The 11,647-nt window shown below is 45.8% G+C and overlaps 1 protein-coding gene across 6 annotated transcripts in view; it reads right to left on the bottom strand.

The window, feature by feature from the left end:
• Window positions 1–9,567: 9,567 nt before the first annotated feature.
• The window catches only part of CEP112 (centrosomal protein 112), a 183,321-nt gene continuing 181,241 nt past the window's right edge, over window positions 9,568–11,647 (bottom strand). For all 6 annotated transcript variants that reach the window (XM_067308667.1, XM_067308665.1, XM_067308664.1 and 3 more), the window contains 2 exons: window positions 11,433–11,497; window positions 9,568–10,012 (listed from right to left, as the gene is read on the bottom strand). In XM_067308667.1, coding sequence (XP_067164768.1) covers window positions 10,009–10,012; window positions 11,433–11,497 — 69 coding nt within the window. In that variant the 3' untranslated portion in view covers window positions 9,568–10,008. The remainder of the gene's footprint in view (window positions 10,013–11,432; window positions 11,498–11,647) is intronic.

Below are 11,647 nucleotides of genomic sequence, written 5' to 3'. Positions count from 1 at the left end.
TGGAGGACTATAAAAGAGAGCTGAGTTGCATCAACATTCAAAGATACAGGACATGTTCCACGTTATTACTGACCTAGGCCTTGAGTTTATCTCCAAGAGATGAAAGAAAGACTGATACTCAATACGTAAAGAATTAAAAGAATGCATTATAATTAATGCCAGTCTATTTAATAATGTCCTAGCAAATGAACCTGAAGTTATTTTTCATGAGATTTTAGAAAAAAAAACATGCAAATGACTAAAAGGTAGGAATTTATAATCCTTTTTTTGATAATATTTGAGTAGTAGTTATTTTTCTAAGTAGTTTTTTTTAAGAAGAAGAAGAAGAAGAAGAAATGTTCTATTTCAGACAGACCCACTGGATTTGAAGCAGAAAATTAACTCAGGAAAGTTCTAGGAATGGTGTCCCTAGGCCATTACTGTGCCCCTTTTGGTCTTAAATCTCTAAATACAAGTTTCTAGCCCCCATGCAGCTATTTCACAGCTTAGCACTCCTGTGAGCGTGTGTATATTTACTCGGAGACGACTGCCACAAGAAAAAGAGGAATAAAGCTCTGTAGATCCGCGCAGCTCTGCACATATCAACCCGAAGGCTCCCAGCAGTCACATGAATTTCAAAATAAGATTTCAGCTTAAGCTTGGCATTTCTCAGCCCATTCCTTACGGGGACTATCTGGCCAAAATCACAGCGCCGCCTGTAATGGCTCTGCTCAGAGGCAGAGGGCCTTCAGCCTCTCCTCCTTCAAACAGCTCTCATCCCCTTTGTCCGTAGGTTTAATATAACAGCAACAATAATTATCAAAAATATGCATATTCTAGAGACTTAACCAGAGCAAAGAACTCATCTTCCTCTGCAAAGAAATCCTGAGAAGCTAAAAGCAAAGCACATGGGTACAAGAACATACTACCAAAGCACAGCCCACCCCACGAGAAGCTACTTCCATCCATATAAACTCCCCTGACCTACTGCAGAAGACAACCTTCAGCCATCCTTGGCAGCCCAGATGTTCACATGAGCCTTCCTGCCACTGCCCAGCAGTGGAGGAGTTTTCAGGCAGGAAGGAGGTAGGGATAGGAAGAACACTGTTATTTAGCAAAGGATTTCCTCAACTTTGAGGAAGATGCTTCGGGGGCATAAACCACCCTCAGGCTTAATCTGTACTAGAGGCAGAGGCCAGCCATTGAATCTGGATGTAGCTTTGAAGCCCCCCAAAGGTCCCTGTTTGTCAGAGCGCTTAAGCATGTAGATGGGCCTGGGCTTAAGCACAGACTTAAGGTTAAGTGTTTGCACATGTTCCTTATTGAATTAGGGCCAAAGGTTCAGGTGGGAAGTGCCCCATTGGGAGCTGGCTAGTTTGTCCTGCTACTTTTAGTTTGTAATGTGCAAGCGCTCGGCCCTGTTGCTGCTGCGGCAGGGTGCGGGCTGCAGCCCTGGCACCGTTACTGCAACGGGAGCCTGTTTGCAGGTGCCCGGTTATTTTTTTTACTGCACCCAGTATTTATATTTTAAACTGTAGCATAGCTGGCTACTGGAATGGTTTATGGCACCTATAGAGTCTGCAGAAAGAGCCATGTCGATGGTCTGAAGAGAGGCATTAAGGTGTCCCCAGGGCCCTTGCGTAGGTCGTGGGAGCCACGAATCGCAGGAACGGGGCTGCCAAGAGATGCTCCTCTAGGTGTTTGCTGCTGCTGAAAGGTGGGAGACTGTCGATCCCAGTGTGGTGGCATCAGGGGAAATGCAGACATCCTGCAACCTGTCGCTGTGCCCAGGACAGCAGGAGCTGCAACCCCCCCTTTCTCTACGCTAAATGCTTCAGCACCGGGAAGGTGCTAAAGGGCGGCCTTTCCACATGCCCAGGGCAGCGAAACGGGTGCGTGCGTTTCTGTGTCTGCCTCCAGCCTGAAGGACGTGTCCACCCCACGCACTGGAAAACCATATCTTACAAAAGAGTTAGATGCTCGTGTGCCAAGAGAAGAGAAACCCACAGAGCAGTGAGGGAGACTGCACAGGATCAGAGCAGAAAACTAGCCTGGCTCCGCAGTCCAAGAACCTGCACCATGGGGGCTCCCCGGCTGCGTCTGGAAATTTCGGTTGACTCCACTAGTTAGAGCCCCCTGCTCCCAGCAGGCGCTGGATTTCCTAAGCGGAGCAGCTGCTAAATCCCCTGCTTGCTATAACCGTCAAGGAGCGGGAGCTGGCAGTGACCTAGGTGGTCCTCCAGAACGAGCTGACACGCAGGGCTTGATCCAGAGCCAACTTCAATCTACTGCAAGTTTCTCTTTGAGTTTAAAGGGTTTGGATTAGGCCCAGCTTTGCAGTTGTAAAGGCAGGAAAAATTTAAACAAGAGGACAGCAAATACTGTGACAAAATTGGATCCCCTTAGCCATGAGATGGTTGCATTAGAAACATCTTTGCACTCCTTTTCTCTGCTAAGGCGAGAATCCTATGTCTGAAAATGTGGTTGCTTCGTTTGGTTTCTCCAGGCATTTTCGCTACATCATGCAGACTGCACAATCAGAAGAAAGGCTGAAACTTCAAAATCACTTTTTTGGGGGGTTTCACAAGACTTTCGACAGCAGAGCCAGGCTGCACCAAAAGCAGTCCACCTTCCCAGGAGCTCACAGCCTTGCGACGTGCACTTTGAGAAACAGGATTTTAAGGAAAGGGAGAGAATTACCTGCTAATGAGCTGGTGCCTCTCTTCTGGAGCCATGGTTGCATCCCCTTTGTTGATGGTTTTATCACCTCGTTACATTGAAACCTGGGTGGAGCTTTTCATCTAATATTTTGGCAACTTCAGTTTCCCATTAAATCATTAGCTCTGCACGACTCCCTGACTCCGCACTGGTGGTAGGTTTTCCCCCCACAAGCTTTAAGAAGAATTACAGTCTGGTGAGTGATTTCGCTCTGTCAGAGCAAATTGCCTTTACTGACCTAATATCTAATAAAACAGAAGATGTTTTTCCAATTCCTAGTGCAAAGCATGTGATTTTGCGTTATTTCCACCTTGATTTGAAATATGTATGGAGTGTGGATAAATTCACACACCTCATTTTAGGACTAGAATTATTTCCATAAGTGCCTCTAACTGTGGTGCCCATGCTACTTTATAAAAGGGAGGGGGGAAAAAATCTTTCAGACTACAGGAGCCTCTGCATCCCCTCCGCACTCACAACTTCAGCTGTTATAGTCAGATATATTCGGAGCAGTAATTAGCAGTAAATGCAGCCTTTAAACGGTTGGTCTGCTGGAGCTCTATGCCCTCAGTGAAGTTTGGATGCCCAGTGGCTAAATCAAGGTAAGCAGGTTCTCGGGGCTGGAACTACCCTGTGCCCCCGTAAACAAGGGTTCGGGAGACTTGCCCTTTTCGGGGCTCAGGCCATCCTAAAGGGGGCAATTTGCTGCAATACGTAACTACAGACGTTAGTTTTAACTAACGAGAGGTATTTAAATTTCATATGGTGCCAGTCTGGAATTTATGAAAATAATATGTTTCAGGTATCTGAATGCCTTAGGAGTTTTGTGTTATAGCCAGCGTTACTGGCTTTGCAGCAGGACAGCAAACCGAAGCCAGGTTTCTCCAAGTCCAAGGCAGGCACCCTGATGGGTAAACGACTCCTACACAATAGGCTAAAATTACTGATCAAGCAGAGGACTGAAGAAATACAATTCAAGTTTCCTCACTCCATTTTATCAGAGCATCTTCCCCCAGTCCCATCTGCTCTTCTGCTCTGCTATTTGAGCCCCGAATTTCTCTCGAAGAAAGCAAACGGGTAAAAGCAATAAGGGAAGTGTCTCCTGCTGCTGCCTCCAACCTTCTGCCCAGCGGCTCTGAGGCAAACCCGGTTATGGCCGAGACGAGCGGGAAGCCGAGCTGGCTCGGGCAGCGGGAGCCACGGGCCGGACGTTTCCACGGAGGACGCGCTGGTACGCAAGCGACCATCAGCGCCCACATCCGCGCCTTTCCGGGAGGTGTGGCGGGCTGACGCGAGGTGGGAAAGGCTTCGTGGGCTCGACACGTGTTTTCGTGTTGTCAGTGAGGTCAAATGGAAATGCTGCATAAAGCGTCCGAGATGTCCTCTATGGCCTGGGAGCATCGATTACATACGCAGCTGAGTCGGCACTTCGAGGTTGCATCCAGCCGAGCTCTACAAGCATTAGCTTCGCCGTCTCTTCCAAAGAGAGCCTGTCAGCACCGTCAGTAGTGGTTTCACCGCGTGGCACAGGCATCGTGATGGGGTACAGCACAGCGAGAAACGGCGCTGTCTCCCAGGGTCAGCTCCCATCCCCTACGCGCAGCACTGTGCTCTCCTCCAAAGGAGCCCTCGGAAAGCAACAAATCACCTATGGCAGCCCAGGGAGGATGAGGGAGAGGGGAGGAAGAACTGATTAAAATCAGAGTTTTCATTCCGAGTTTTCATTTTAGATTCAGATCTATCCTGAAATTAGTCAATCAGCCAATGACCTCATCCAGCAGCGATGAACAAACACGAAGATGGCAAGCAAGTGTCGATAAGTCTTGGAAGACGTAACATCATTCCGGAGCACAATTAAACACAGCCTTACAAACAGTCGGGCTCTGACTGTCCACGAGAGCCATATGGAGTCACGCACTTTCTTAGGCCTGTTTTTCCACCACCATTAGATGCAGAACGAGAGCTTGACTGTATAAACATTTACAGAGCTTTAGGTAGGGCCTGAATTTAAAGAGAAAGAGCCATTTCTAAGTAATCCCTTTCTAAAAATACTTGTTCCAGAAGGAGACAAACTCCCTAAATTGCCTAGCCCCATCACTGGAACCGCAGTACCCAACATCTGCCTCATTGGAGGCTCTTGGGTACCCCAACGCACGGAGATGCTTATTGTGTGGGTTAGCGCACACCTAGGAGGCCCTTGTGCATTTGATGTGTCATTTATGTGTCATTTTAGGATAGACTGCGGTTAAACTAGTAGTGGAGAGGAAAGAAAAAATAACCGACTAAAAGAAAAAGAGTAGGGATTACTTTAACTGTTTTCAAAACTCTTTTTCTTGTCTTTTCCTTTTTAAAGGATAACTTAACTAAATCTCATTAAACACGTCTTGCTCCCTCCAGGAGCTCTAGTCACCATCGCACTGGTCCTCGGTGGAGACACAAAGACAGCAGCATTATGTAGTGCCTCCGTTTCAGCACAGCATCAGTCTGACTGACAGACTTCTTACGACTCTAGGGCCAGACTTTAAAGTCCTTGAAGCCTTTCTCTGGGCAAAATTAGACAGAGTTAACTTCAGCATTAGTTTGACCTGAGTAAGACAACCACAGAATTAGGCCTTCTTTTGAAAGGATGGCCAGATCTGACTGTTATTAAACCCTGCTACCAGACTTGACATGGGAGAGGTGCAAGACCCCTAGAGCACAGACCTGCTGAATAGGTGTTATTAACTTGGAAGTACTGTATCCTAACTCAGCTGCCGAGCTGAGATAAAGGTATTCCTTTACTTCACTCTTTCTACAAGCACACACACATATTTGCCTGTTTTCAGTCCTAAATATTAAGTTTGACGCATGTGCTGACATTTCTAACGCACACGTCTCCCTTCCCACTAAGCTACAGGTTTCTGGAGCATGTGAGATAAAACAAGCCGAGTTACGGACGGGCCCCAGCTCTGCACATAAAATTGTTCTAGAGAGAGCTCCTCAAAGGAGGTCCCAGCTCTAAACCCTGTCTAGTGTGAAGCTAAGCTGGATGCCCACCTTTCCAAGGCTCTTCTGCAAACACTGCCTTTCATATAGCCATACGCAGGCTTGTGAAAACACAAATGCCGGGACAACCAGCAATGTATTCTGAGGCACTGGGAGGCGAGCGATGCTTGAGTTGCACTAAGCCCCTCAGCTTCTTGGGTTTCTCTGAAGAAGGCGTTACCCTGGTCGTGAACAAATCCCTTCCTCCGTTGGCTTAGTTCCTGATGGTTTCCAGCGGAGCAGTGGTGATAAGAGCCGGCCAGCACACCTTTCAGACCAGTAGCAGTGATTAGGATGTGCCCAGCGCTGTATCAGCGGCACTGGTGGAGACTGGTAAGCTAATGGTTGTACATGGAAACAGCGGAGGCTTCCTGCCAGCTCCTCTCTCCACTTCAGCTTCTTTTCACTCACACCAAAGATTTTGGTTAAAATGAAATTTCAAGTTCAACGTTGCTAGCAACAGCATGAAGAAAGCCATCGGGAAAGGAAAGCAAGCTTCTCTTCTCCAAACGATCCCTTGAAGCAAGGAAAGCACTTAACGAACAGCAACCAGCGGTACGGGTTTACGGGACAAAGCCTGTATGAGTGGAAATAAGGGAAGGTGGTCAACTCATGAATCGCAGAGCAAGGGCACTATAGAAGCTCTTCACTCTTTTCTGTTCAAGTGTCTGTCTATGAAGGAGAGATCATGGTAGCAAATGGTACATAAACAATATTTTGGCCAGGGGCTTAACTTATTTACATTTTTACAAATTCTCAAATAACATGAAAGAGAGCTGCATAATTGCTATGAAAAAATGTTACAAACTGTTCCCAAACACAACACACACACACACACACTCACTCACTCTCTTCCTTTCTCACAAGACAGATTTTGCAGGATCAGATCCTTATGCAGTTCTTTTAATTTTTTTGACAAAAATAATTTCTAATTTGGGAAGGAAAAGTTTTATTTAATTATCCTCCTTTCTTGGTTTGAATTGACCAGCTGCGTATCTTCTACTGGCTTTATCAAAGAAGCCACCAGCACAAGAGCACATCTAATTTTAAGTGGGCTTTAGTTGGCAGACTTAAAATTGATCATGCATTTTAGTTTCAGTAACTTGCAATTTCTGCAATCTTTGATAATGCACTTTAAAGAACAAGCCTTCTTTAATGACAAAGGCTTAAAAGAAATGACCTTTCTGAGCAAAATATCAAAGCTGAGAAAAGATAGTTCCTTGAAAAAAAAGTCTGAATTAAAATGACCTTGTGTTCTGAAACTTTTTCATACAATATCTGATGTCTTACTTTTCCTTTGTACCCTCAGAACGAGACCAAGTAGAATTTAGTAGCGTGCGGTGCCTCCAGTACATTTTGGGATTTGGGAAGGACTCGCAGCACATTACGATAATTAAAAAAATCAGATCCCATATACACCCTCTATCAAGACTGCTTGTCATTAGAATCAAAGCTGTGTATGTTTTTCGGAAAATTCAATGAATGCTTAACACTATAGGATATTATAGCGATCACAGATATTTTCTTCTAGTCGCAATAAAGTCTCTTCTGTGCAGCAAAAGCCTTTCTCGGGTTGAAGCCCCAGTTTGCAGAGGCCTGGGCAAGTAACAGGAGCAGCCGCTGTGCCGCCCCCACCACCACTACAATTAAAGCACTGTTGCAGCACAAAGCGAAGGGCTGGAAGGAGCAGGGAGGCTGGATCCCTTTTCTTCCGACTGCGAGAGAAATAAGCATATTTGTTACAGGTAACACAAGAACTGTGAGTGGCAGCGAAACCAAGTTTCACCTTGATAAGGGTAACCTCCTTTGATACTGGTGAAAAATGTTATGTCACGATGCCTCTTTCTTGTGTGCTCTTACACACAGTTGAACAAGTATCTTTCACATAGCAAAAAGCAGTAAAATAATATACAAGAGCATGCAAATACAGCTCTAACCATGTTCAAGCCAGTTTTGCTAGCGTTGCTTTATAGGCAGTGAAAGCAACTACTGGGAGCCGACAGTTCTCTCCCCAGCAGGTGAGAGCAGAGGTAGGGAGCAGGTTACATATATGAAAACACTTCTAATCTTGCAATTAAGACTTGAACTGCCACTCGTTACAAGAAATGATCAAAGAAATGTTAAAAACAACTACAAACAAAAATCCCCAACGAATCAAGAATTTATTTTATGAGGTTTATGGAACCTTCAAAATGGGCCTCACACTGTATTTAATATTGGAGAGAGCTTCCCGGGTTTTTAAACTCCCAGATTGACAATGATCCACTTTTCTCAATCTGCTTTTTGATCATCAGTGGCATCGGCAACTCACTTCATCAAACAGAATGAAATTCGGGCCTGAATTCAACAAGTCTGCTCAAGGAGCTGCGTCCAGACGGGGCTGCATGGGTCAGGTTTTGGACGTACCCCCCTCACCGCTTTCAAAAGCACTATAGCCACCAGCACAGCATGCAGAAACGTCAGCAGAACGCAAGACTCAAAAACGCCTTATTTCATTTGCGCACAAGAAGAGAGATTTCACCGGCACAACAGCTGCCGTTTAGCCACGCAGCAGTGTCCGGCAGGTAAATCACAGCGCGCAGCACCTGCAACGTGGCGCACTCTTGATGCTTCTTCCGAAGACCTGAACCACTGTTGCCGTGCACCTCTCTGTGCAAATACATTTAATTTTACTGCCCACAATTAACCAAACGTATCCTAACAAATTCCTCCTACTACACCTCCCCAGCGCCCCGGGCAAGGCTTTGCGGCACCTGCTGCAGCGCCTCCTCGCTTATCGGAGCCACGACAAACCCTTATCTATAATTAGAAGAGTCACTTGTTGATTCAAGGAAGGTGGAAAACTTGCCCAGGCTCACGCCGGACTGACGACACGCGGAGCGCCGAGAGAAGCTGGAGCACACTGTTTGGCACGGAGCATCCTCCCTCGGCTGCCTGGAGGCGGGGATGGATCGAACCCAGCCTGGCCCAGAGCTCCCGGCATGGTGTCCGTGCCGGACGGGCCACCAGCGCGTGGGGACCACCCTGCCCCTCGAGTGGGTGGTCGCGGCGCTGGTACTCACCCCCTGCAGCACGCCTCTCCTCCCAGATCCCGCTCGGGCAGGAGCACAGGCCCCCGGGGCAAGGACAGACACGCGGCCATCCCCGCGGCGTCGCTCCTGCCGTCGGTGCCGCAGCCGGACACCAAAGACACGAATTCTTGGCCCCATCTCAAGCACTCGGGCCGTTAACTGTGCCGTGATACGAGCGCGGCCACGAGGATGGTGCTCAGGAGAAAAAAGCTATTCTCGTGTTCTGCCGATCTAAATTTACAGATTACAAATGCACGAATGTACACTCTTGCTCGCGGATGGTGGAGAGATAAGCCGGCCCCAGGCCCGCCAGGCAACAGGAGCTGAGAGCAACGTGCCCCATCCAGCTCCTTTAGCTTTCAATCGCTTTTCGTACCTCGTCGCCTGCAAAACCTTAGGAATCTGCTCAGATTTAACAGGATTGTTCACATCAAGAGAGTCTGTGCACGTGTGCATGAGCGCGTGCAGAACCATGGCCGTATCACTTCTGACTCTTTTCCAGTAAGGCACATAACTGTGTTATCAGTAAATGACGAAGGACTCGTTCCTGCGACTGCTGCATATAACCCAACCGGTAGATTCATATGCTCTTAACTGGAAACGGTGGCTGCAATTGTCATTATGGTGTTTTCACTCTCACTACAAGATTTTCCTCTGAAATACAGCGTCAAATATTTTCCAAGTTAAAAAATAAAAGCCATACAAAACTCTCATATGCACTGTAGCTGTTCAACTGAGTGAAATGCCCAAGCGGTACAATAATGTCAAAACAAAATAGTACAAAATAATATTTTAATATTATGTAAACATATGGACACAAAACAATGTCAAAATATGTTAAAATATCTTGGACAATAATAATAGAAAAATGTGATTTTCCATGTATAAAAGTAAATAGAATGGTATGAGGAAGTAATAACAAAAATATTAGCGGAGGAAATTTTTTCTTTCAGTAAGCAAACTCAGCACAGAGTCAAACACACCACACATCAAAAGTGTAAGTCTGTAATAAGATAATGATAAAAAAATAATGGAAGGAAGATACAACTAAAAAAATGCTGGCATGAGCAATGGATGTGTTTTCATGAACTTAATTACAGTTTATCTACTAACAAAACAGCCACTGATCTTTATATTTTAATTTACAAGAGCCAAATCTTCAAACCTATTCAAAGCAGTCCATTTGACAATCGAAGAAATCCAGCAGCTCCAGCAGCTACCTGAAAATTAAGAGAGTCTCATTAGTTATATCTTATTACTCTTCCTAGAAAAAATGCAACAGGCAGATATCGGGGCTGGGCCTGGGTAGAGCCGCGGGCTGCTGCCGCGTCGCGTGTTCAGGAGCACGCGTGTCCTGGGGCGAGAGCTCTGGGGAGCCACGTTCAGTCTGCAGCCACACACACATGTTAAAGCTCGTCCTTCACTGAAGAACCGTCCAGCGTCAGCGAAAAAAAATGCAGCATTTCAGTGAAAGAGGATCAGGTAAACACTAAAAATTCAGTGTGAATGCAGTCTTGGGAAAAGATCTGGTCTGAGAGAAATTTTCTCTGGACAGAAGCAGCACAAAACCTGCTCCAGGCTCCAAGCTCCAGGTCTTCTCCAGGTGGGAGAGATGCTGGGGATCTTCCACGCTCGCGCGGTCCTTGGCCCGTCCCCTCTGTCGGGACAGGCATGCAACTCATCCTGCGCTCACCTTTTGGTCACCCGGCCCCTGGGCCTGACTGAATGGCACATAATTATTTAGATACCTTTTTTCCTAATTGTGAAGACACTAAGTCAGAAAACTCTGAGACAAAATGCATCCCTTCGTAACGCCGTTGCTGGTACTGGAGAGATTTTAGAGACTAGGTTCAAGCTTTGTATTTATCTGGCAAAGTTACCTACAGTGGGCACGTCACCAAGAAGCTATGGTATGAGAAGCTGTTACAGTTTCATCTTTCAATTAGCGTTAGCTAATTCTTGTTAACAAAAATTTTAAGATTAATATTTTCAGGCAACTTTCACACTGTTAACATTTTTACAATTTTTTTTATTTTGTTTTGTTTTTACAAATTTTTACACTATTTCTACAAGCACACATTATCATTTGCAGAAATTCTCCTGTGAGATATGAAAGTATCAATGAAATGTATAAATATAAAAAGACTGAGTGACTTTACTAGCAAGTTTCCTTTTACTCACCCATCCATGTGAATCACTTATTCGAAAGGCATGGCAAGTCTTTTTATTGCTGCAGCACTTGCCATAATTTATATTGGAGGGTGTAAACGTTCGAAAAAAAGCTCAGGCTCATGAGGATCCGGTACTTTGAAGATGTGATCTGGAATATTACGCATTGCATCATTGTTTTCTATCTTAAAAGGAGGTGGCATCACCGCAGAGCTGCAGCTGTGCACTGAGCCACCGTCTCATCATGAGCACGGAGGCAAGGCCCAGACTTGTAATGCACCTGCGAGTTCTCTAATCTTGCTCTCATAGTACTGACTAAGCACTGGGAAAATTCTCAGACGCTTGTTTACTGGAAATAAGGACCTTTTAAAATTGCAGCCATATTTGAGTATTTTAATTAAGCCATAAAACTTCAATAACTGGGATCCACAGGTACGAAATGGTACGAACTGATCAAAGATACTCACGTACCTTCTGGTGCGGTAGGCATTCAGTTCTTCCTGCAGGACCGATGCTCTCTTCTGCAGAATAGTTACCTATAAAACACACCCCACATGAGAACGGTGTACGAAATCATAATTAGTAATTTTGTACTCATAACGGGTGACTTTCTTGTCTGGGCCGCCTAAATAAAACGCAGTGACGCCTTGGCTGCACACTAGAATTAATCACAGTGCGGGATGGGC

This window comes from Apteryx mantelli, chromosome 19, assembly GCF_036417845.1.
Source record: "Apteryx mantelli isolate bAptMan1 chromosome 19, bAptMan1.hap1, whole genome shotgun sequence".
Taxonomy (NCBI): Eukaryota; Metazoa; Chordata; class Aves; order Apterygiformes; family Apterygidae; genus Apteryx; species Apteryx mantelli.
The sequence above is the reverse complement of the archived record's forward strand: the minus strand, read 5'-3'. Positions and strand labels throughout refer to the sequence as shown.